The sequence below is a fragment of the Pseudoliparis swirei genome, chromosome 22 (genome assembly GCF_029220125.1).
Source record: "Pseudoliparis swirei isolate HS2019 ecotype Mariana Trench chromosome 22, NWPU_hadal_v1, whole genome shotgun sequence".
In the NCBI taxonomy this organism is placed as follows: domain Eukaryota; kingdom Metazoa; phylum Chordata; class Actinopteri; order Perciformes; family Liparidae; genus Pseudoliparis; species Pseudoliparis swirei.
In genome coordinates, this window is record NC_079409.1 from 16,985,889 (window position 1) to 17,011,213 (window position 25,325).

Sequence of the window (25,325 nt, forward strand, 5' to 3'; positions counted from 1 at the left end):
TCGGAGTGAGAGTAAAATGCAGATATTTAATCAGGTCTCTATGGTAAAACAATATTTGTCCTCTATGAATGTATCTCAAAGCTAATGTGCCATATGGAGATTATCAGATCTCTATGAAAGCTTTAGTGGGCCGACATCGAAGGCTTGCTGAGTGGGTAATTACTGTGGATTACAAAGAACAATTACAAAGTGAATATTTACATTTTAAAACCCTCTCAATTACAGGGACACAAATATAATAAATACATTTTAAAAAGTGTTTGTTGGAGTAATAATTCCATCATCCCGGCTGCAGTTTGGAGAAATGGTGCAGGGGGGGGGGGGGGGGGGTACGCTTGGTCAGGACTGAAATTGGGTGATGGATATCGATAATGTATAGTATTTATTTCTGTATTTTCCTCTTTTAAGAAAAATAAGTTGCTTAAGATCATCATTATAGGACAATATACAACAGGAGACGAGGCTGTCCCCCCTTAACCAAATAGGACTGGTTTGCTTAATTAAGGCCAATAGTGTACACACAGCGCAACACATAAATATACATATAAATATATACATATACAGGACTGTCTCAGAAAATTAGAATATTGTGATAAAGTTCTTTATTTTCTGTAATGCAATTAAAAAAGTATTAAATATTAAAAGAATAAAAGGCTTGCAATATTTCAGTTGATTTGTAATGAATCCAGAATGCATGACATTTTGGTTTTTTAAATTGCATTACAGAAAATAAAGAACTTTATCACAATATTCTAATTTTCTGAGACAGTCCTGTATATATATATGTATATGTATATACATATATATTTGTATTATATAAAACAACTGCAGTGCTACAGAGATAAGTATAAAAAGTGGCACAAATAACTGTAATTTAATCCTAAAATAAAGCACAAAAAAGACAACACAGGGAGGGACATTTCAAATAATAATAATCTGATTAATTATACTTTATTTGACGGTACAAAACAAAGTCATACAGTCAGAAATACCACAAGGCACAGTACAGCAGCACAGGCATACGTGTTACATGTCCCACAAGTGTACAACTCGTCATTGATGACCAGTTAAAACATTTTTTATAGACTTTATAAGAAAGAGTTCACAAGAAAAGAAATCATATGGATTTTCCATGCGATTATTATTAAGATCCTTAAGGCTAATATGTATCAACTTCACAGTAACAAAGCAATAATCCACACACATATATATGTATATGTATATATGTGTATATATATGATAGATGTATACATATGGTCTTGTTATTTAATATCATAGAGTACAATACAAGCCCCTCTACATTACATTTACATACACAGATATATAACTTTAAATACTTCATATATTACACTACACACTATTCATTTGCAGTTTAATAAAAAGCAGCTTTTTAAACTGTAGTGAAACACTTAAGACTCTGTAAACAGTATAATTAAAGCGTTATGCTTTTCTTATGTGACAGTGATAGTTTTTAAATCACCACAAGTAACTCTGTGGGGATAATAATACACAACTAATGAAATGTGCATTGGCACCAACTTTTTATAACGGGAGGGGAGATTGAGCTGGTACGATAAGGTTCACAATCAAGTGGTCCATTGATTTTTTTAAATAACATTATTTTCATCTTTGGTTGATTAAATCAGCAGTGTGGCTGATGATGTTGTTTTTATCAACTTGTCAGTAATTATTTGTTGGAAGTTGTGTGCTTGTTCACTTCATAGGCTGATTGGATTTTGAGGCAGCTGTTTGAAACTATTTCATTTTAATTATACACAGGCTTTGTTGTATTCATGTTTTTTTAGAATATATCCACCCATGAGATGACTTGACAATTGCTCCACTGGTCAGAACACAGAAAGAGTGACTCGTAATTTTAGAAGATCAATACTATTGATTTGTAACCGATGAGTCGCTTTTATTCACGAAGAAATGAGAATCACTGAGTGTGAAAGCTCAGGTAATGTTAAATCTGACAGTTTTCAGGTAGTTCAGATTATGTTATGTTGGTCTATTGATGTTGCAATTGGTGTTTCTGGTCCATTGTTTTGATGTAAACAATGTAGGCATTATGTTTATAATAACAGTCTTTAATAAGAGCAAGTACATAAATAAATACAATCAACAAGACATGGACTGGGATTCAGTGAAACCTGTGCCTGTAGCATTCATGTCTGATTAATTAAAACAAATTTAAATAAATTGTATGTTTATTGTTTTGTTGATCCAGAATGACAAATTGAATGAACATGTAATTAAAATAATTCAGATACTACTTGATAATAATTGACTAAATGAATCACAATGATCTTTAAAAACTATAATAATTCCTCTGTGACACCCATGACTATTAAAAACATATTGTATCTTACATTTTGTTTGAAAGAAGAAAAATAAATTGAAATTCCATTGAGGAAAACTTTTGTATTATGTAAGAAGCAGCCTGTACACCGCGCTACGTGTTTGACTGAATCCCACTCACCAGTGTCAACACAATGGTGGAAAGGCTCAATGCAGTTCCACACATCCACTTTTTAAATTAAAGCGCACTATGTCTATGGTTTCTTTTTTGTCGGCACTTTTAGACTGCAACCACCATCGAGTTAAATGACCATTTATTATTATCATAATTCACCCAATGTACATGTTCCTCTCTCTCTCTCTGTGTGTGTGTGTGTGTGTGTGTGTGTGTGTGTGTGTGTGTGTGTGTGTGTGAGTACTTTTCAGATGACCAACCAGTGATGCAGCTGTGGGGAAAATGAAATATGCAAAAAAATATGCAAATAAAAATGTAATATAATTAATTTGAATATTCATCCAGAAAACTGTATCCAACAACAGCAACAAACAATTCTGAGGGTACAATAAAAAATGAAGTCAGCACTTACTGAAAACCGCCGAACCTCCCCGTTTTCTATCAAGTGGTGCTCTTTCTCTGGGGTGATGGCATAAGCCAGTCTCTGTTTCAGGGAAAAGGGAGCGGTGAAATGAATAGTTTGACATTTTAGAAGAAGACTTGATCTTTAATGAAACGTCTCTGCCTCAACAAATCCTACTAAATCAATAATTTCCCCTTTAGTCCATTTCTGGAGGAGTCATAATTCCGACTTACATCGCAAAACTTCCCCGGCAGTATGCAGAGTTTGTAGATGGCGTAGAGCGGCACCATGGACATTGAGGAAATGGCCAGACACCACCCCACCATGTTCGCCCACGGAGGAAACGTGTAGGAGCCGAAGTTCGGAGGGTTAAAGGTGGCAAAGCTCACCACCACCATAAACTGTGGAAGAAATGCAAAAGACATCAGATCAAAGTATGTGCTGTTAATTTTTTAATATTTAATACATAATGAAAGCCCTCACTGAGCCAACACAGAGGGATACCAGATATTTTTCTTGTTTCTGGAAACATTGGAACAAGTATGTGTGACTTTTTAATCGCAGTGTCCTCGTATTGTATTGTATTTTATATATTGTTGTTGTATTTGTGTTTGTTGCTTTATGGACTCATGAGGCTGGAATAAAATAAATATAATACTCTGCTTGTAGTTAAAAAATACATTTAAAATAAAATAGGGGTGGTTTGGGGGAGGATTGTCAAACCATAATCACTGGAGAATGGAGTCATGGTGAAAAAAGAGGGTGGTATCTTTGGGCTGTCACTTTGTACGCGTTGCCGAAAGCATGGACTGGTGAGGTTAAAACACCACCGCCCTGCTCAGACTCACCAGGAGGAAGCAGGGGCTGACAAACTTCCAGCACAGCCTCCAGTACAAGCCTGGGCGATGGCCGATCATCTCTTCAATGTCATCACTGAATCGGTCCACTCCTGAAATACATGGAAATACTTTGCTAAAATGGAAGAACATGGATTGAAAATATTATTAAGACAGTAGGTGACTAAAGTCACTCGGCAGAGCCATTTGTAATACGCTCCCGGAACATCTTTACCTCATCACGACTTTCTCTTCCTCCTAAATGTGGCTGTACATTACATTTTCCTTCCTGCCTCTCCATCTCTCACCGGAGAGGAATACATGTCCAGCCTGATGACCAGGTATACGGCACAGCTTAATGTATTCATGTGGGGACAGCAGAACGAAAAACCACAGTAGCCGGGGGAGGGTGGGGGGGGGGAGGGGTCAAGGGTTCCTCTCAGCAGTTATGAAGATGGCGAAAAAAGACCCACTAATGCCTTAGGCTTGATTTATCTGGCTCGCCAAGGTCAGGACCCACCAAAGTGTTGACCCCAGCGCCTGGGGCCTGGTTAGTATTTAGCCCTTTATGGATCCCTCCACAGTCCAGCTTCAGCAAACATGAGACAAGAAACTCAATACGGCAGTTCAGGTAAACCATTTACTCTGACCTTTCGATTGTTTATATAATATGTTGTGCCTGCTGAAGTCCCCAGATGTGGTTGAGTTTGTGCACAAAAGTTGTGCAATGTTTTCAGCTGGTGGTGTTTTAGAGGAAATTGCACGTGAAGGTGAATGTCCCCCATAAAGCACGTGGTCTTTAGCTGATAATCTACACATAAAACAGGAGAAGGGAAGAAACCCAAAACGCCTGACTAATTCAGCAAACACAGAGTTGAATTCTGATGTTGTAACATGTGGAGGCTATTTATTATTACACAACTTCCGGATGCATTATGTGTTTTGCTGATAGAGTGCCTGATATAATAATGATAATAATCACCCGAGAGAAATTCACCTCAGAAAACTCATGCAGCGATAAACAGTAATTTGGGAAAATGTTGTGTGTTTTGGATGAGTGGTACATATAAAGCAGAAATCATTGTAAAAATGATTACGAAATTGGATAAAATCGATTGTCAATATAATTTAGGCATCTGGAGAGAAATTGAGTTTGAGGTCACCCCAACTTGCCACCCACCAACATCTACAACCTAGCTATTAGACAGCTGACTCCCATGACAAATGGGAATTGCCTGTTCCCCAGCTGCAATTTTCTTGATGTGGTGTGGTGGTGTCTCACTGCTAAATGAACACAGAGGCCATTTAACCTCACTGATCTCTTATGAGCAGCGCGGTTACAGTACATCCCTGGTCTTAAACAACACAGAGACTGAAGAGGCCCACACCGTAAGTGGGAATAGACTTTGTAGCTTCAGCATCCTTTCGTCTAATAGAACTATGGGGCGTTGTGGCACAGCACACCCAGACACCAAGTGATTTATTATCAAGCCCTTAATACAGCATCAGCTTTGGCGGGCATGGAAACATATTTCATCTGTTTTTATTGCTCTTTCCTTCGGTCCATCTCTCTCACCATAAAACCATGAAATGCCGATGGCTTCAATAAGCACTCCAAAGAGAATCGATGTTCCTGCCGCAAAGTGGTCCAGCAGAGTGAACACATACATCCCACCCTGGTGAAACAGGAAGCATGTAAGGAATGTATAACGATGGTGTTAGAAAATAGATATGCTTCATTGTATGTTACAGAAAAAAAACCTGAGGATTCAGGTCATTGCATTTGCAGATACTCGTCGTCATTTGGTTTTGTCGGACGGTCACAACCGGAAGTTGAGTAAATGATCAAATGTGTGTCTGAAAGTGTCAGAAGATACTTACATTTGTAACACAGAAGAGGGATATGAGAAAGGTGGACACAACAATGAAGAGGGTGAACAGCTCTCTGTGCTTGTGGAGGCATTTAAACTCATCGAGCAGACCTGTGATCACCGATTCCATCCCACCCATCTACGACAGAAGACACCGAAGAGTTAGAGGACAACACAACAAGTCAGCGAGCTTTGGGGGGTCAGGGTATGTTATGAATCTGCAGATTCTCCAGTTCAAAATGAGACAGAACCGTTCTCTGGATGTCAGTTTTTGAGCCAGGACGTGGCCTCCGACGGACGAGGTGAGGCTTGTTTGTTGCCTTGTAGGGTAGCTGGGTGCATACTCACAGCACTGTCAATGCCCAGAGTCAACAGCATGATGAAGAAGATAACCGCCCACACGGATGAGCCAGGTAATGTTGCAATGGCTTCTGGGTAAATGACAAACACCAAACCAGCACCTGCAGAACAATACAATCAAGCAAGGAGACTAGAAAACAGCACAAAACACAAACAAATAAAGATTTGATAGCTAAGATGCAAAATGCGTATGGCAAGAGTATGACAGATAATTCCATACCGTCTCTGGCAACTTTATCCAGGGCTACGTTGTGCTTGTGGGACATGTACCCAAGGAAGGAGAAGACCACAAAGCCGGAGAAGAAACTAGTTAAGGAGTTGATGGAGCTGGTGATGATGGCGTCCCTGGATCGATACAATCAAATGAGATGAAATAAAACAACAACAACAACAACAACAGAACACAATGTAAAACCGTCATCAGTCAATATCAACATAATTGACCAGTCAGTCAATTAAAGAGTCTGTCATTGGTGGGTTATGGCCCAAAGCGCCTTTTAAACGACAAATAAAACCATCTCATTCATATCATCAACATCCTATAGTTATGTTAACAATAAAACATTATTAAATGAACCTTACAGTTACAAATAGAATACAGTGATCATACTTTTCTATGCTTTTATAAAAGATTAATCAGAATATTCCTCCCTAATATCCACTATGTACATTATCTTTCTATCTGCATTATTTAAAATATAAGACTTCCTTAATTACATGTGCAGTAGTCTGCCTGCCTTGTGTTGGGACTTTAAACTCCTTCAATTGCTAAAACAATTTGGTAACCTTACCAAATGAATGAATCAGTGGAATAAGGACTTAGTGTGGAAGAAGGTGTCAAAGGGAAGTAAGCAGATTAAATGTACACATGCAGTTACGTTGTCCGTCAAAAAATGTGCAATTCCTCATTACTTTTCAAACTTCGAATTTGGGACAAAATTTATTCTCAGTGATTTTGTGTTATGCTCATGGAGGAATCCTCAAGGTGGACGGTGTCATCATGTGTCAGTTATCAGAAACAATAAAAAAGCAGATAAAAGGCTCCCGAGGGATGATGATGATGATTTTCAAAGAGTGCAACAGTTTTGATTGGTGCTCGGCTGTCTGTGGCCCAGCATGGTGTCAAAGACATAGCGGGTTTCAAGGAGCTTCAAAGGTTATTGTAATTCACCTGCTTATGTTGTCTGTGTGTCTTTGTGTGTGTGTGTGTGTGTGTGTGTTTAAGCAACTCTCAGTCCTCTGCTTGTCCCTGTGAATCCCCTCCGTCTTCTCCTTGTGTGTCCGTACCTGTAACAGTTGTTGCTGAATTTGTTGTAGCTGGAAAAGGCAATGAGCACCCCAAACCCCACTCCCAGAGAGAAGCAGATCTGTGTCGCTGCCTCGATCCAGACCTGGGGAGCGACAGAACAAGCACACTTGTGTGAAGCGGCAAACAAAAGGCACAGGAGAGGACAAAAAGGCATTATTAGGGATAATTGCAGGAAACTCATTGAACGGCAGTAGATGAAAGACGCTTGTGAATACGGGGGTAATTTTGCTAATTACTGCTCCATGAATCTATCTAATCTAATTCTCCAATTGCTGCCATGCATCTCTGTGTCTCTCTTCTTGCTTTCTCTCTCACTCTCTATAACAGAGTCCTTTAGTCCTGGATACATGAGGTCCGTAGTGCTGTGATAGCATCTTTTCTGTAGATGAGGAACATATTAGAAACAGGGAACACAAACAATGATCTCACTTTGTTTACGCCTTGAGGGAATGCCTCTCTCACAGTCCTTCAAATTATAAACCAATGTAGCAATGGAACAACAATGGCAAATGGGCTTACGTATATAGCGTGACCTTTACGGTCTTCCAAACACTGAAAGCGCATACGTCTTCTACTACTTCTTGCATTGTTGTGATTTATGTTGTCTTTTTCATTCTTATCCTATTTTTAATGTAATAGTGAAACACCTCTCCGTGTTGCTGTTAAAGCTTTGAACACAGAATGTTATCTGTAAAGAAAAAAGACTTAATTGTAAAAAAAAAATGTGAATTCAGAAATGAATTTACATTGTGAAAACAGATTTGGAACAGTTAGTCATTTTTAAATGATTAAATTAAACTGTGCTTGCATTCGATTGATGTTGTTAATTGTTTCGATACTATGTACAATAGCCATTTAAAGCCATTTTAAAATTAGCAACAAGGATGATATAATGTACAGACAATGCTAGTATTTTAAGAGCAACCGCACTTTTAACATTTTCTTTACACATTGTGTGAAGTACTATTGTTGGATCGAGGCACTGAAGCTAACACACAGTCACCTTCCCATACCGTCTTTTCCTCTCATCGAGTAACCCCCCCCCCCCCCTCCTCTCTCTCATGTCCAAACTCACCTTGGCATCGCAGAGTACCAGGAAGTCCACAGAGAGGTAGGCCTTAATGCCATCCATGGCTCCGGGCAGGGTGACTCCGCGGATCAGCAGCACGGTCAAGACCACATAGGGCATTGTGGCTGTGATCCACACAACCTGAAAGGGTTGCATGAGATACAAATACACACACACTTGGATGATGAGCAATGAGTGCATGGGTAGAATACACGGAGGCAGTTTAGCCCACCCAATGATTATTTTCAGATTGGACAGGGTTATTAGAGTCCTGCAACAGCCATAGATACCAGATTTTTATTTTATTTTTACGACAGAGCCTTAGATTGATGATTGCCCCTGAAGATGAGGAAAGTAAAATCCAATCCAACCTAATCTAATGAGAATGAGAATTTCAACAAAATTCGGAAAACATTTTTTTAAGGAGATTACCAACCCCTTAAAATGAGTTATATTGAGGTATAAATTATCAGAGTAATACCAACCAGCCCAGTTTGAACAAACGGACAAAAGTCTCAGCATGGGAGCAAAGAAATGTAAACTACTGTTGTGGAAGGGGGCTGCAGTACCTATTTTAGCCACCGAAAAGAAGGGCCTACTATACAAATTTCAGTTCAAGTGTACTCTAAATGAAAAATATTATCCGAAGGGGAACTAAACTGAAACTTATCTAAACTTCTTTTCTCGTCAACGCAGTCTTTTGGCTTAGAGAGCATCGATAAGTTTCACTTTAGAATTGAGTTTCCCATCGGAAAGTGCTGACAAAAATTATACTGTTGGCTCCACTTCCACGGATATTAAGTCACTCAAATATATTTGCACAGAATATCACTTTTATGGTTTTCACATACAAAGAAATATGGCGACTGTATTGTTTCCCACCTTGCCAGAGGTCTTGACACCCTTCCAGAGACTGAAGTAGAGCAGAACCATCACGACAGCTAGACAGGAAGTCAACTGCCAACGTGGACGGCCCAGATCATTGATACCACTACTGTCTTGGATGTGGAGAACTCCTCGTCTAAGGAAAGAGAGTAAGAGCTGTGAATACTCCTGAGTCCCCATTTACTGTTGCCAAAGTGTCTGTAATGAATACAGCCCACTAGTTGATATACAGTACTATGCATACAGTAAATGGCACATACGTTGTCAGTGAGGCATTCAGAACAGTACGCACCAGAGTTCAGGGTTTATTTTTTAGGCAAAGGGATGACGGATATCGACCTGTAAGTTATTGAATTTATCATTTAAATGTTAGAAAAATGTGATTTAACCTGAAGACCACATTGGGAGACAAGTCAACAACAACGTTATTATTCACAACACATCAGTTGAGCTTTACACCTGAAAAAAGAATCAAATTGTCTTAACAATCTAAGCCCGGCCTTGTTGGAGGCTCTGTACCTGGGGGATCATTGGTGACCAGAGACATGCGAGACCCGAGGCAATTCGGCCAGGTGCATGCTACATGAAGTCGCGGTGCATCTGTTGCTAATCAATGTCGGATTTTAGGACTTAAAAATCATCAGAACAGTCTGCCAAGACAGAAAAAAACTGCAATGGCAATACAAAGGTAACCGATTTTGAAAGTGTGATTTCTGTCAAGTTCAATGTGTCACCTGAAAGGCTGAACATTGCTTGATGCTGGATGATCATTTCAGAGACAGCAGATGAAAGTGAATAAGATCAGCCAATGTTCAACTGATGTGGTCAAATTGTCTGCAGGTGGTTCTGTGTAAATAGCACACTGCGATTTCAACGAGCATGGATTACATGTCACAAGCGTCACAACAGAACCACCCCGCACTTGTAACGGACACACCTGTTCGGCTTCACAACGTGGGAGGCTGCAGAGGCTACAAGCATAAAAACTCTGGATCCATCTTTGGGGAAAACATATCTGTTGTACATTTTTCATAAAGTATTCATAACCAGATATTCTAAAACATTACTAAATAAATGCCTATTTAGTTTTATTTTGCTCTTTTACTGCATGGCATCAATCATTTTAGCTGCAGCCAGCAGCTCTACAGTGAGCTGTGGCAGTTAAACATGTCCCCTCCCTTTGGTGGCCACAGTTTTTCACCCTATGAGGTGGACATTTGCCACGAATGTCAAATGTGTGTGAGTGTGTGTGAACACATGGATCCATAAACGTACGGGGTCGCAGATATTGCAAAATGGTGCTTTCCTGTGTGCAACCTGCAGTGGAAATATAAAGCTTATTGCTTTACACCGTTGTTTTAGTTGCTGGATGTATACATAAAGTGCATACGTTTGCCTTAGAGTGCAGAGGTTTTGCAGTGGTTCATATTGCTAAAGGTCAAAAGACCTCAAGATAAGACGGTGACAACTATTTTCAAGAGTAAGTGGGTCTCCAGACTGACTTTACAGCTATGAAATTGTATTTTCTTGAATAAGAACAAACCATATCAAACCAATATGAAGAAACACTTATTATAGCCTGAGGTCAGGCCAACTTACTCAAAGTACTCCTGAGCAGGAGTGGCCTTGTAAATGTCTCCGACCGAGCTGTTGTCAGCCCAGTCGGAGCAGTTGGGACTGTTCCAGCTGTTGTTGCAGTGGACCCACGGCAGCTCGCTGGTGAACGAGGAGAAGAGGTAGAACAGCGCCCAGGAGATGATGACGTTATAGTAGAACCCGACGTAGAGAGAAATGAGGATCACTGTGAAGCCGACACCTGTTAGGGGCGCACAGAGAATCATATTTATAGACATCAAAGACTGCGATTCATTGATAGAAAGAGGGGGGTGGAATCGGCTGTGCTAACTACATGAATTAGCACCAAGGAGCCCCGAAGTGGAATCCAACATCCCACATGCCATGGCTGTAAAGATCTCCAGTCGGGGAAAGTAACCATGTAAACTTACACAAGAACTGTTCTTCTGTACATTTTTTGAAGTAGTTGTTACTGTGCTGACCTCAGTATATGTGCTGTTATACACCTCGGCAGTTAGACGAACTCCTTCCTGACATCATGACTCTGAAGACCCTTGTCCGTTGTCCACAGGTTTATTGACATAGGAAAGTGTAAAACAACGATGCTATCAAAAGGTACAAGATGTATGCAGATTCCACTGGATTACAAAACTAATGAAGACAGCGTCTCTGAGCCATGCTCTTGTTTACTTCCTGATTACAAGCTACCGGAAGTTACGGGACATTTCCTGTTTTCAAAATAAAACGTATTAACATGCTGGCTTAACAATTGTAACAAAACACTCCCCGCCTGGCGTGAATACACGCCACTCAATAAATCCTAGACAGTTCTCTTCACTGGGCCTCTGGGGGGAGAAGAAGCACCATCTCAGAAACAGGCCTAAGAAAAAGTTTAGTCACTCCTGTTCGTGTGACCTTGATCTCGACCTTTCGCACCTTCCCGTCTTCGCTGGGGAAGGTCTGCGTTACCAGTCCAAGTGGCCATTCATTTCTTGGTACTTGGCTATCCTTGAGGAGAACAACACTTCCTGGGTTGATGTTCGGATGAGTGGACTGCCACTTCTTGCGTGCCTGTAGTGTTGGGAGGAATTGCTTTCGCCATCTGTCCCAGAAGGTGTTGGACAGGTGTTGGACCTGCCGCCACTGGTGTTTGTAGAGGTCTGAAACTCCAAACTCTCCAGTAGGAGCAGAAAGGACATTCACTTTTTGAGTGAGAAGAGCAGCTGGAATAAGTATAAATGAGTCGTCAACGTCAGTTGTCACTGGAACAAGAGGCCTGCCATTTATAATGGCTGTCACTTCTGCCATGAAAGTCACTAGCACCTCATGAGTAAGTTTGTCCTTCAGACGAAGGAACATGGAGTCCAAGATTCTCCTTGCAAGACCAATCATTCTTTCCCATGCACCGCCAAAATGGGAAGCGTGCGGAGGGTTAAAGGTCCAAGAACAACCTTGGCCTGACAGGTAAGTCTTTATCGTTGTGTCATCAATGTTTGAAGGTATCTTCAACTGCTTGCAAGCACCAACAAAGTTGGTGCCACGGTCTGAGCGGATGTGTTTGACAGGACCGCGCACAGCAAGAAAGCGCCTTAGCGCGTTGATGAAGCTGGATGTGTCAAGGGATTCTATGACTTCAATATAAACCGCTCGTACGCTCATACACGTGAAGATCACGGCCCATCATTTACTGTGGGAATGGCCTCCTCTTGTTCTACGTGAAGAGACATTCCAAGGGCCGAACACATCAAGCCCGACATTCGTAAAAGGCGGTTCCGTCGAGAGACGATCCGCTGGAAGACTGGCCATCTTTTGAATTGTAAGTGGGGCTCTAAGCCTTCTGCAGGTTACACACTGATGGATGATGCTGCTCACTTTTCTTTTGCCACCAACTATCCAAAAGCCAGCTGTACGAACAGCCCCTTCTGTAAAGAGACGGCCTTGGTGATAGATTTGTTCGTGGTGATGCTTGATGAGTAAGGTTGCAACCTGATGTTTACCAGGAATAATCACCGGAGTCTTTTCACTCTGATCAAGGTTTGCATTGTAGAGGCGGCCTCCGACTCTCAGAAGGCAGTGTGTGTCAATGAAAGGATCCAGATTTTTGAGAGGACTACTTTTAGGGATCTGCTCATGTTTTTGGATACATTTGATCTCTTGACTGTAGACTTCCTCCTGTACTGCTTTAATGATGATGTGCGACGCTTGATCAGACTCCTCAACAGTGTATCCTGTTTTGCAATGATGCCAGCCCTTACAAGGGCTGTTCTACAAGGTCATGTTGAAAAGACGGGCTATGTGTATGAGACGAATAATGGCCCGAGTTAGAGACTTCCAGGATGAGAACTTTGAGAATCGTTGAGAACCAAGCTGCTTGGATGTTGTTGTAGTACTCAAAGTGGACACCAGAGGGCGAATGTCTGGGTCTGAACCCGGGTCGACAAGCTCGTAGGTGCTCTCTGCAGCACTTGTCTCCGGTGTGTACAGAGATTTGGGTCCACTCAGCCAGTTTGTGTCGTTCAAATGGCCTGCAGCAACAGAACGTGTAGCGTGGTCTGCAGGGTTCTGTTCTGTTGACACGTAGCGCCATTGATCTGGGTGAGAGGATCTTCGGATACGTAATACCCGGTTACTTACATATACATAAAAGCGCCTGATTTCATTAGAAATGTAGCCAAGGACTACCTTGCTGTCTGAGTGGAAGGTTGTAGCATCGAGCTGAAGGTCTAGTTCTGACGAGATTAAGTCTGCTAACTCCGCTCCGAGCACTGCTGCGCAAAGTTCCAGTCTTGGAATTGTTTGTTCAGGACGAGGGGTCAGCTTGGCTTTGCCCATTACAAATCCCACATGGTTGTTTCCAGCAGAGTCAGTTACTTTTAGATATGCCACAGCGGCGATAGCTTTCGTGGATGCGTCAGAAAAGACGCACAATTCCCGTCTGACAGCTGCTGTGGGTGAAGTTGTAGTGTAGGCTCTGGGAATAGAAAGCTGGGACAGATCTTTCAAAGATGATCTCCAAGATGTCCATGCTTCCTCCATTTCTTGGGGTAAAGGTGAGTCCCAGTCGCCGTTCTCAGTTGTGAGTTCTCTCAGAATAGCCTTGCCTTGTATTGTGACCGGCGCTGCGAACCCTAGAGGATCGTAGAGGCTGTTGATTGTGGACAAGACACCCCGTCGAGTGTAGGGTTTTATCTCATCAGAGACGCTGAAGTGGAAGCAGTCGGCCTGGAGGTCCCAATTGATTCCAAGACTACGCTGCATTGGCAGCGCATCTGCATTGAGGTCCAAGTCTTTAAGGTCTTTTGCACGATCTTCGGCTGGGAAGGCCTCCATGACCTCCTTGTTGTTTGCTGCGATTTTGTGCAGCCGTAAGTTTGATTTGGAGAGAACATTCTGTGTCTTTTTCAGCAGGTTGACGGCAGCTTCGACTGTGGGCAGAGACTTCAACCCGTCGTCGACATAGAAGTTGCGCATCACAAAACGTTGGACGTCAGGGTCGATGTGGAGCTCACTACCCTGAACAGACTGGTGCAGTCCATGAATCGCTATTGCGGGGGAAGGACTATTTCCAAAGACGTGGACCGTCATTCGATACTCCACAATGTCTTTGGAGGGGTCGTTATCTTGGAACCATAGAAAACGTAGGAAGTTCCTATCGTCTTCCCTTACTGAAAAACAATAGAACATCTGTTCTATGTCCGTTGTAAAGGCAATTGCTTCCTTTCTAAAGCGTATCAGTACACCGAGCAGTGTGTTGTTCAGATCAGGCCCGGTCAACAGCACGTCGTTGAGCGACACACCGTTGTACTGGGCGCTGGAATCGAACCACTACGTATTTGGTTTGGTTTTCTTGGATGGTACACACCAAATATTGGCAAGTACCACTGTTCTTCATCCTCACTGCAGGGAGGGGCTAGCTCAGCGTGACCATTCTTGAACATCTTTTCCATGAAAATGAGAAAGTGGTCTCTCATTTCAGGCTTCCTATCAAAGTTGCGCCTGAGCGACTTGAGACGGTTTAAAGCTTGTGGCCTGTTATTGGGGAGCCGTTGACATAGGCATTTAAAAGGTAATGGAGCTACCCAACTGTTGTTTGCATCTTTTCTTAGCCCTTCTTCCATTATTTTCATGAAGGAGATGTCCTGGATAGATGAAGCCATGTTGTCGTCATCTTTGGTCTGCTTGAATATGTTATATCCTAGGCTATCAACTTCACAGTTTGATATCTCCTCAGGATGTGTTTGGAGGTGGTTTGTGACCTGGGTGTCACTGTATTTTTCTTTTACATTGAACACGTTAGGACACGGGTCAAAGAGTGTAGGGCGTCCCCGTTCCGTGGTGTTCGTGAAGAAGGTGCTGACTGTCTGTGGTTTGTGAACGCGGCCTAAACATACATTACCCACGATGACCCATCCCAGATCCAACTTCTGAGCATAAGGTAGGTTGTGTGGGCCATTGACCTGTTTGCGGACTTTATGGACTCTGATAATATCCCGACCTAAGAGAAGCATAATTGGGGCCTGTGGGTCGATATCTGGGATGAGGTGTGCAACTGACTTTAGGTGCGTGTGATGAAAAGCTGCATTGGGAGTTGGAATCTCATCTCTGTTATTTGGAATGTCATCACATTCTATGAGGCTGGGTAGTGGGATGATGACGGTCCTATCCAAAGATTCCACAATGTAATCACTGGCTCTTCTTCCTGTCGCTTCCTTTACTCCAGCACACGTTTTCAATGAGTAAGGAGCACTTGGACTTTGGTCATTGAAGACTTCGAAGAACTGTGAACGAACTAGTGATCTGTTGCTCTGTTCGTCCAGAATCACGTACATCTTCACTGCTTTGTCAGCGTGGCCGGCTGGATACACTTTCACAAGGGATACTTTAGAGCAGGATCGGACCGCCACGTCTCCGCCACAGACATCTGTACATTTGATGGTGACATGGGGTTGTGGAGAGCTATCCTGCTCCCCGCCATGCTCTGGAGCCAAGTCCGTGCCTTCAACCCAGGGTGCAGGTCCAGGGTGAAGCGCTGTGTGGTGCCTTTCACTTTTACATTCATAACATCGAACATTAAATGTGCAGTTCCTTGCAATGTGTGATGATGAAGCACAGCATTTGAAACAGATGTTATTCTCTTTTAAGAATGTCTTTCGGTCTTCGATATGCTTTTCTCTGAATGTACGGCATTTGCGTAGAGGGTGAGGTTTTTTATGGATTGGACACAGTTTGTCACATTCATCGAATTTCGTTGGAGGCTCTCTAGAATCAGAGATGGCTTTTGGGAATATCTCTGTTTTGTTAACATAGACTTCTCGCTGTCTGTTTGGCTTCCAAGCTGTTTTTTCTGTCTTGGGAGACATGTCTGAGTGAGAGACAAAGTTGAAACTTGGGTCATTTTTGACACTAGCTTCATTGCTAACAAAGTTCTGAAGCAGGCAAATGGGGGATATGAAACGTGATATTGCCGCTTGTAGGATGCCCCAACTGATGCCCACTTTTCCTGCAGATTGAAGGGGAGCTTCTGTACAATTGGGTTGACGCCTCTCGCTGTATCAAGGAAAGAGAGGCCGGGTAGATCTCCTTCAGCTTTGGCTGACTCTAGTTCCATTAAAAGATCACTCAGCTTTGTTAGTTTAGAATAATCTCGGTTTGTTATTTTTGGAAAGGCGTCGATACGTTTGAACAAAGCATCTTCTATAACTTCTGCGGAGCCGTAAGATTGTTCAAGTCTGTCCCATATCATAGCCAAACCTGCTGCTGGACGATTGATGTGTATCGCTCTTATGTGCTCGACGTGTTCTGCTGACTCTTTGCCGAGCCACTTAAACAGGAGATCCATTTCCTCGCTTGGTGGCAGGTCTAAACCTTTGATTGCGTTCTGAAGAGAACGTTTCCAGGCTCTGTAGTTCTGAGGTCTGTCATTGAAATGGAGTAGGCCTGTTGCCACAAGCTCACGACGAGCAAAGTATCTCACGAAGTCGCTTATGTTGGAATTGACATTATTGGTGTTTGAAAATGTGGAATAGGATTTAAGGGCAGGATGACCTTTGCCGTTTTGAGGTCCAAGACTCTGCTCAGGAGTGGCATTATGGTTGTCAAACCGCACATTGCGTTTCTTATCGACATTTTCATCTTCATAAATGTAAGGCTGCTGTGAGGTGAGGCGAGTTGGTTGAAAAGCTGCTTTGTGGCTATGCGTATGATGGGAAGCTATATTGGCTTGGGTTGGATGGAATGAGTTGGCTTCGGATTTGATAGATGCAGCTGGAGTTTCGTAGTTAGGGCTTGGGCCTCTTTCTGTTACAACACCATCATCAAACAGCTGAGCTTCTGTGTTTTGTGATTTAGCTTGGTCAATCACATATTGTTCTGTGCGTTGTGCAGCTTCCAAAGGATTGGAGTCCAAATTTAACATGAAATGTCTTTCACTATTTGCATCTACCGCAGCTTCAAGGACTTCAGCCTCAGCTACGGCTGCGGCTCTCTTTCTTGTAATTGAGCATTTCTATTGAGGCTTCTAGCTTAGCTTTTCCTAGCTTTAGGTTCATTTCCTCTTCGGCGTAGGACATGCGTGCCTTTGCTGCCTCTGCTCTTGCTCTTGCCTTTGCTGCAGCAGACCCCATTGATGATGCACGTGAGTGTAAAGCGGAACATGTAGCGCGGGACTGCGTCTTTAATGAACTTGCTTTCTCGGCCATGGCGTTGTCTGGTGACGTACCTCTGTTTAGAAACCGCTGTGATGGTCATCCACTGGCTGCGTGTGATGACGTTGTTAGTAGCGTCTGTCAGCTGGCTGCGTTATCTTGCCCGCTAGAAAGCCGTTGTTTTACTGTGCTGCCCTCAGTATATGTGCTGTTATACACCTCGGCAGTTAGACAAACTCCTTCCTGACATCATGACTCTGAAGACCCTTGTCCGTTGTCCACAGGTTTATTGACATAGGAAAGTGTAAAACAACGATGCTATCAAAAGGTACAAGATGTATGCAGATTCCACTGGATTACAAAACTAATGAAGACAGCGTCTCTGAGCCATGCTCTTGTTTACTTCCTGATTACAAGCTACCGGAAGTTACGGGACATTTCCTGTTTTTCAAAATAAAACGTATTAACATGCTGGCTTAACAATTGTAACAAAACAGTTACATTTACTGCTCCATGGTACTTCAAGGTCTCAAAATGTCAGAGGGACATTGCAACTACAGTAACTTTTTGGATCAGTATTGTCCATAATACTTGTTACATAATTATAACAAGCCTATAACATGCATATACACATTAAGGCAACGTAGCCACTTCACGTCTGGCCTATGACCTTTACTTTTGTCTAGTTTATTTTCTATGGACATCAGGGTATAGCGTTATAATTGTAACATAAATGTGTGCACACGCACCAGACGCACTGTGTTTCATGTTTGTGACAAAACGCTAATTTACGACACTTGTCTATAGGAGTTTTAATTATATTTTCGTCTGTGATGTTATGGTCATGCCTGTAGAGCTGCTTAATCTGAAGCAGTTGAGATTTTACATTACTTAATGATAAAATGTTAGTTAAAAAACATGTAATGATCAACTTTGCAGTTGGATACTTTAATGTAAATAACTATTCCAAGGTTCCAACGAGGTACGATCATCAAATATAGAAAAACATAAAAATTAAAATACAATTATTTTCATAATACATGCGCCATTTTTCGTCTCTCGGCCCCTCATTACCTTATGACCGCTGAAAGGGGTCCAACACCCATAGTAGGTTGGGAACCACTGGACTAACCTTACTGCATATACAGTTGTTATGACCAGCTACAACAGTAAATGCTGATGCAGCAGCTTCCATACATGAGGTACACACAACGTAGGCCTTGTTCTAATGATTGTTTGCTTATCAGGTAATTGTTTATCGACTTGCCCAAGGAACCAACTCTTTGACTTTTCTTGGATGTCCAACACCTTTTCACACAACACATAGTGTCGGCTTGTATCCTGCACCATACAGTGAACAGTGGTAGTGCTAATCGTAACATGTATGTTAATGCATCTCACTTTGCTGACATCGCCAATTGTAATGTTTACCGCAAATGTCGCCACCAACACCTCACCGTAAATTATACAAGTGGTCACCGTAGATGGTGACTTGTAAACTGGACACATGTTTAAAATCTAATCAAGTTATAATTTGAAGGTATTTGGTCGTTGTAACAGGTTTCAGGCCGTTACCCGTGGGTTTCCCCCTCCAGCACCAAGGATCAGCCAGGCACCAAGAGGTTTTGTTGAACGACATATTTTATTCGTAACACACAACACTCTGCAGACCGCAAACCTGCGCCTCTGCTCACTCCTCCCTTCTCCACTCTCAAGTGGGAGCTTTTATAAGAGTGTCCTCGGCTGCTGACTGATTGCCAATCATCAGCAGCCGAGGCCAAATCAGAGACAGCTGCCACAGTCGTGAAGAGCCATTACGAATCAGTAGAACATGGACGAGATCCTGACGGATTACACCACGAAGCTCAGTATGAACACATACTCACCAGCCTATGAAACACGCCTGCGGTCACAACTTCTAAAGATTGCCTCTTCGTGCCTTAACTATCAACACATCTACCCTTTTTATACATTATGAAACAATGTCCTCCTCTAAGTCAAAATGTAATTGTTATCGTTTGCCAAGTGGCATGACCACAAGTGTGCCTTATTGATTCCTTTTGTAATATAATGTGGATGTGCTATTTGCCCGGGGAGCGATGCCTCTTATTAGCGCCACATGAGGCCGTGCCATCTCTCCATCTCCCTCTCTCTGTCTGTCGGCCTCTCTCGGTCATTTTCTTCAAAAGCATTGATCCTGAGAGGAAACCGACTCGTTGATCAGAATAATTACTGTCAATATGGGCATGTGTTTGTGTGTATTTGAATAATTACTGTTATCCCCCTGCTGAGAGACAGAGAGAGAGTGAAGCGTGTGATTAGAACGTCAACCTACTCAGTGTGCTCGCTAACAGACGGCACATGTTCTCACACACACACACACACACACGCACACAAATGCAATGAAGAAACACATACAGTACTCACCACCTCCACACCAAGTAGGACACAATGCCACAAAAGACAGCGTCGTCGCATCGTACTGTGAAGCGGCAGCTGGGCTGCTGTAATAATGGTATTTGAGGCAGCATTTTTTTTGGCTGCATCTTTAGATTCATATAGATATGGATTTAAGTGAAACTATCATTTTACCAGAGCAGGATACACCGTGTAGAGAGAGGGATGGATGAATACACACAGCTCTCAGTTTGTAGACTGTGTGTACAGAGAATACAAAGTTGAACCAAACAAAGTGTGTTATCATATTTTCCGGCCAATGACTTTTCTCAGAAACTTGAATTGGCCTTAATGTTTGTTTCTCCATCAGTGCACGTTTGAATGTCATTCTCCTGAACTGCGCTTTGCTTATCGATGTGTTAAAAAGTACCCCTCGAGAGTGTTCACCGGCTCTATTTGACAGAAGGATGTGGACAATCAGGACGAGAGTCTAAAAGCCCACTTTTCATTTTCCTTCCAACTGAGTGCCAACAGAAGCTGATGCTCCGGTGAGGATAAACAACGCCTGTCGACACGGATGGCAAACAGACACAGGGGACAGACAGACACAGGGGACTGGCATGTGGACAGACAGAAAGACATGCCGATATTAAAGGTCCGTTATCAGACAGGCGTGTACATACCATGACAGACCGATTTAAAATACACGTGAAGAAGGTGTGTGAATTTGCTCATGTCTTTATATCTAAATATGTGTCCGATGACCAATTCCTACCTTTGAAGATGGGACAGATCTTCCAGACGCCTGCTGCCCCCTCTCTGTTATACTGTCCCAGAGCCAGCTCCATGTAGAAGAGAGGCATGCCTGCTATCAACATGAAGAACAGGTATGGCACCAGGAACGCACCTGCACACACACACACACACACACACACAGGTCAAACGTCAGTACGATCACAGAGGAAATGTGATGATTCACACTCTTAAAAAGCCCCTCGGGGCACAGGTGGTAAAGTGATGACTATCAACCACACAAATATTAATAAAAAGAGAACCATATCGGGGTTGATTGAATCAAATTAAACTATTTATATATATAATTAAATATTTACCACAAAATACAGGTGTGACAGCATGCCATATTTGGGAGGCACACAGTGGCCTGGACTGTGGCTGCTATAGTTCCTAAACGTAATGGGAGCTCTATGTTAAACAGCCGTAATTAGTGCCACTGATTGTTAGAGCTAATCTATTCAGAGCAGCTGTGGTGGTTTTTCCCCTATTTTGATCTCTGGAAAGGGGAGGAAAAAAATCCTGCGAGCACGCACGCACACACACACACACACACCCTACATTTTGCAAGCTCTGCATACATGTTTAAATAGTCTGTGCATGCAAGTGAGTAAAGTGCACAAACCACTAATCACTGTCTTATAAGGGACCCTTTGGACATGGGCCAACTTCCGCTTCCTCCCCTTACCCCTTTAATCCATCTCACCTCCTCCATTCTTATAGCAGAGGTAGGGAAATCTCCAGACGTTGGCGAGGTCCACAGCGAATCCAATCACAGATAGGAGGAAGTCGATTTTCTTCCCCCAGGTCTCCCTCTCCTCCCCACTGGAGATGGTCTGGTTAGGAGTCGGAGCCACTATGGTGCTCGAGGTGATCTGAACGCCGTTCTGCTCCTTCACCAGGACCAGCTCCACCTAAAAGGGTGGAGGTCAAGGAGTTCAAAATCAATCCAATTTAAGTCATTTAAAGTATTTTTTATTCACCAAAGTATCACCTTTATTTTATTATTCCCTCAATTCCCACTTATGACACAGACCGGGGCTGTGACCTTCACCACATCAATTCGTCATGCATCAGCCACGGCCTTATATGTTGTCCTCTGAGTAAGTTAAATGTAAATGTACAAATTCTACTCAAGACGTCAATAAGTCCATTTTGAGCCTCAAGGAAACATGGCTTTAAAAAAAATTATGGGTTCTTTTTACCACCTAATGCTATTTCAGAGCTGCATAAATTAAGTGAGAGAGACCAAATCAGAGAGAAATTAAACACAATTAAGAAGCTTTCCCCCCACACTGTGATTCATTTCAGGTTTTCTCGATCAAACTGAATTGCATTAATCCAGTATTTGTGTCAGATACGCACTAACCTCTTTGGGGCCCATGGTGTTGGAGGTGGGCTTCTCCGGGGCTACAACCGAGGACATCAGGCCGACAGGGACTCTGCCAGCATGGAGGGCGGCACAGCCTTGGATGGAGAAAGGCCGGTAGTCGTGGAGCTGGAAGAAGGAGTTTGGAGACAAAAGCACAAGGAGGAACATAATTAATCCCTTTTTAGGGAAATTGGTTAATAATTGCAAATGTAAATCAGACTTAATCAGGTTTAAACATAAAGAAAGACATTTAGGGATAAAAACAGTGGAAAAAGAAAAAATTCAAATTCAACATGTTAAGCAGACAATATAGGAGATAAACACATATATAGTAAGGATATGTCATTAAACCTATTAAATTATGTCAACATTTATAATTGTTACCTGAATCAATTTAGACAGAGCAAGAGGAGAGTGGAGAAAAGCGGAGAGTGGGATCGACGCAGCGTATTTAATTTCACACTTGTTGATCGCCATTTTGCTCAGACTTGGCCCAGCGTCTACTAACCCTGTTCACGTCAACATGTTGCCCAGGTAATTTTGTTCAGATGTCCCTTTTAAAATGTTCATTCAAATATAAAAACAAATGAATTGAAAAAAGTAACAGCATTTTACCCATTAGGTAAATATAAGAAAGTGAATATCAATGAAATTATGTTTTACATTTTGAACAATAGATAATGTGAATCTTCTTTTTCATGTTACTATTTACATTTATAGATGAAAAGGAAAAAGTCTAAAACTTGTTGAAAATGTAATACATCCATAATTTTCAAGATTCAAATTGTATAATTAAACCACTGAATTTCTATGCTGCCAAATTCTATCATTCATTCTGTAAATGTCACCAAGAGACCATAGATCACATCATTGCTTATAGACACATGTTGTAATTAATTTAAAAAAAGAAATAACAATACTTTTTACGTCGCAAAAGAAACATTTTTCAAGGAAACAAAAACACTCACCTTTGAAATATGACGGGCAAGAAGCTCCTTCGGTTGTCACTTTGAACAATTTAATTCCAGCTGTGCTGATGTTGTTCAGTGTGCTGCAATCTGATGCCGACCATATTTACGGAGACTGCCCTTGATATTTTAAACTCAAACCCAGATTGGAGCAAAAATGTTCAACGAAACTGAAAGAATATTTAAAAAAATGTAAAAGGCAGTGAGAGATAAAGTCACAACAGGAGATGAGGATCAAGACAGGAGAAGTCGACAGGAACTGGTAATCTGTGGGGTGTTACAGAAGCCCTCCCAACCTGCAGTAACACACTAACACAGAACCCAGAGCACCCTGTGGTCTGGTTTGGAGATCTGTCTGCGATACCACTCTTGTTTGAGAATCAATCAACTCCCTCATCGCCGTCACTCCCTCCCCCCCCCCCCCCCTCACTCAAGCTTTATCTGTTCCTCCCTCCTCTCTCTCACATCTTTCCAGTTCTTCTTTTTTTCTCTGCTGATTTAAGCATCTCCCCTGAATTACTTTTCTCTCTTTGCGATATTATATAAGATGTGAAATAAACCTGACACAAATCAAATATTTCAACACATACACACAGTCGGACGTAAACTATTTGAAAAGTTATTTCTGTCTTCAGTATCACCCACCTGATTCACATGTATTATTCTCAGTCGATATAATGTGAGCACATTATGGATCTGAAGTAGAACTTGTGTGGCCGATGCTTCCAGAGTTGAGGAGTTACAGTTACCATATTTTCTTTATTGAATAGTCATAGAACAAATCATATTTCTTGGGAGATGAAAGGAATCTGATTTGATTAACATTTTATTGACAATTCAAGCAAAGAACCCAACAACTATCAGATTCTGAATCAAACCGAACCAAATTCCTGATTGGTTCGTGGGAGTAAGTGACATTGTCTTTTTTTAAACAGGGCCCCACCCACTTCCAACCTGTGGAAAAAATAAAACACAGACAAAAACATGAATAAAGAAATCTCTCAATTTCAATAGAATAAACTGCACTTATGCATCACTGATGGATAAATTGAGTTTCCAGTGCCTTTAATTCCTGTTAAATCCAACTCTTCATCTCCTTCTATATAACATTGAACTTCCTCTCTGTAACATACACATTAGACCAGGTGGCTTTTTTTGATTTTTGCCCTGATATCCAGACCCCTCTTTTCAAACTTAGCCTAAACAGGACCGGGGCTTTAAAATAACCCAATTAGCCGGCTCCCCATGGAGAGATTTATGCCCCTGACGTCCAAAACGACTGTTGTTTGCGAGCCAATCGCAGTGATCAATCGGTCACTAATGCCCAACACCATTGCTGCTGCAGCCACCACAAGGAACACAATAATCCATCACGCCTCGGGTCCCGTGAGAAATTGACGGGTTGATGCAGGCCGAGCCGGATGTAGGAGGTTTCCGATGAGGTGAACATAATCGAGTGTCTTGTTTTCATAAACGCAACAGCTGAGACCCGGAGAGAAGGAGGAGGAAGAGGAAGAAGAGGAGGGAGGGGACAACAAGAGGGCTGAGGAATGGTAGAAGGAGAAATCATCATATAATACAAATGATGTAGATCCGGGCCTTTAAAATAGTCTTTCCTTCAAACAAAGGTAAATAAGCTTTAAGCTTTAAGATGGCGCGGCTGTGTCCAGACGCCGTCGAGGTAGCTCCGCGGAGATTGTGCGCTCTTTTAGTTTTTGTGTTTATTTTTAATGTTTTCTTTGCCACAAACACATCGGCACTAACAGCATACGACCACAGCACACTTTTGGACATAAACTTTTGCGCAAAACAAGGGTTTTTGTCCACTTTTTCCATCGATCCAGCGTGGCCGGCAGAGATAGTACGAGCGAACCACACCAACAACAGTGGAGCCGCTACTACGGGAGCAGCGAAAACATCGAGGAAACGGGCGGAATTCGGAACAGACTGAGAGTTCAAGCCCACCGCCCACCTCTGCCCAGCATCCTTCTTGCTAACGTCCAGTCTCTGGAAAATAAGATGGATGATGTAAGGGCAAGGATCAGATTCCAACGGGACATGAGGATTGTAATATCTTTTGTCTGGCGGAAACATGGCTGAACCCGCTGGTGCGGATCGAGTCATATGCCCAACCGAGTCCTTCTCTGTTTTCCGTGCAGACAGAACGGAAGAGTCTGGTAAATCTAAGGGTGGAGGGTTTGCTTCATGACGAACAACATGTGGTGCGACCCCAAGAACATTAGGACTCTTTCTCGTTCCTGCTCGCGAACCTGGAACATCTGACGATCTCATGCCGTCCATTCTACCTTCCCGGGAGTTCAGCTCGGTCATCACCACAGCCGTCTACATACCACCACAAGCGGACACC

General features: G+C 42.3%; 1 protein-coding gene across 1 annotated transcript; it reads right to left on the reverse strand.

Annotated features, from left to right (window-relative positions):
- Positions 1-2,723: 2,723 nt before the first annotated feature.
- On the reverse strand, positions 2,724-22,466 carry slc6a3 (solute carrier family 6 member 3). Its single transcript, XM_056444767.1, has 16 exons — positions 22,374-22,466; positions 21,987-22,115; positions 21,324-21,531; positions 20,601-20,732; positions 10,809-11,025; positions 9,207-9,345; positions 8,331-8,465; positions 7,234-7,337; positions 6,167-6,291; positions 5,935-6,047; positions 5,597-5,725; positions 5,292-5,391; positions 3,728-3,828; positions 3,113-3,280; positions 2,889-2,960; positions 2,724-2,747 (listed from the first exon to the last, which is right to left on the reverse strand). Exons 1-16 carry the CDS (start codon positions 22,464-22,466, stop codon positions 2,724-2,726), a joined length of 1,989 nt encoding a protein of 662 aa, XP_056300742.1.
- Between the last annotated feature and the right edge of the window lie 2,859 nt (positions 22,467-25,325).

Coding starts and splice junctions, on each gene's coding strand:
- slc6a3 (XM_056444767.1), bottom strand. CDS start 22,466: ATGGCGATCAACAAGTGTGAAATTAAATACGCTGCGTCGATCCCACTC. Junction 6,292..7,233: donor TTCAGCAACAACTGTTACAG/GTACGGACACAC, acceptor GTATCGATCCAG/GGACGCCATCATCACCAGCT. Junction 5,726..5,934: donor CTCTGGGCATTGACAGTGCT/GTGAGTATGCAC, acceptor CTTCTGTCGTAG/ATGGGTGGGATGGAATCGGT.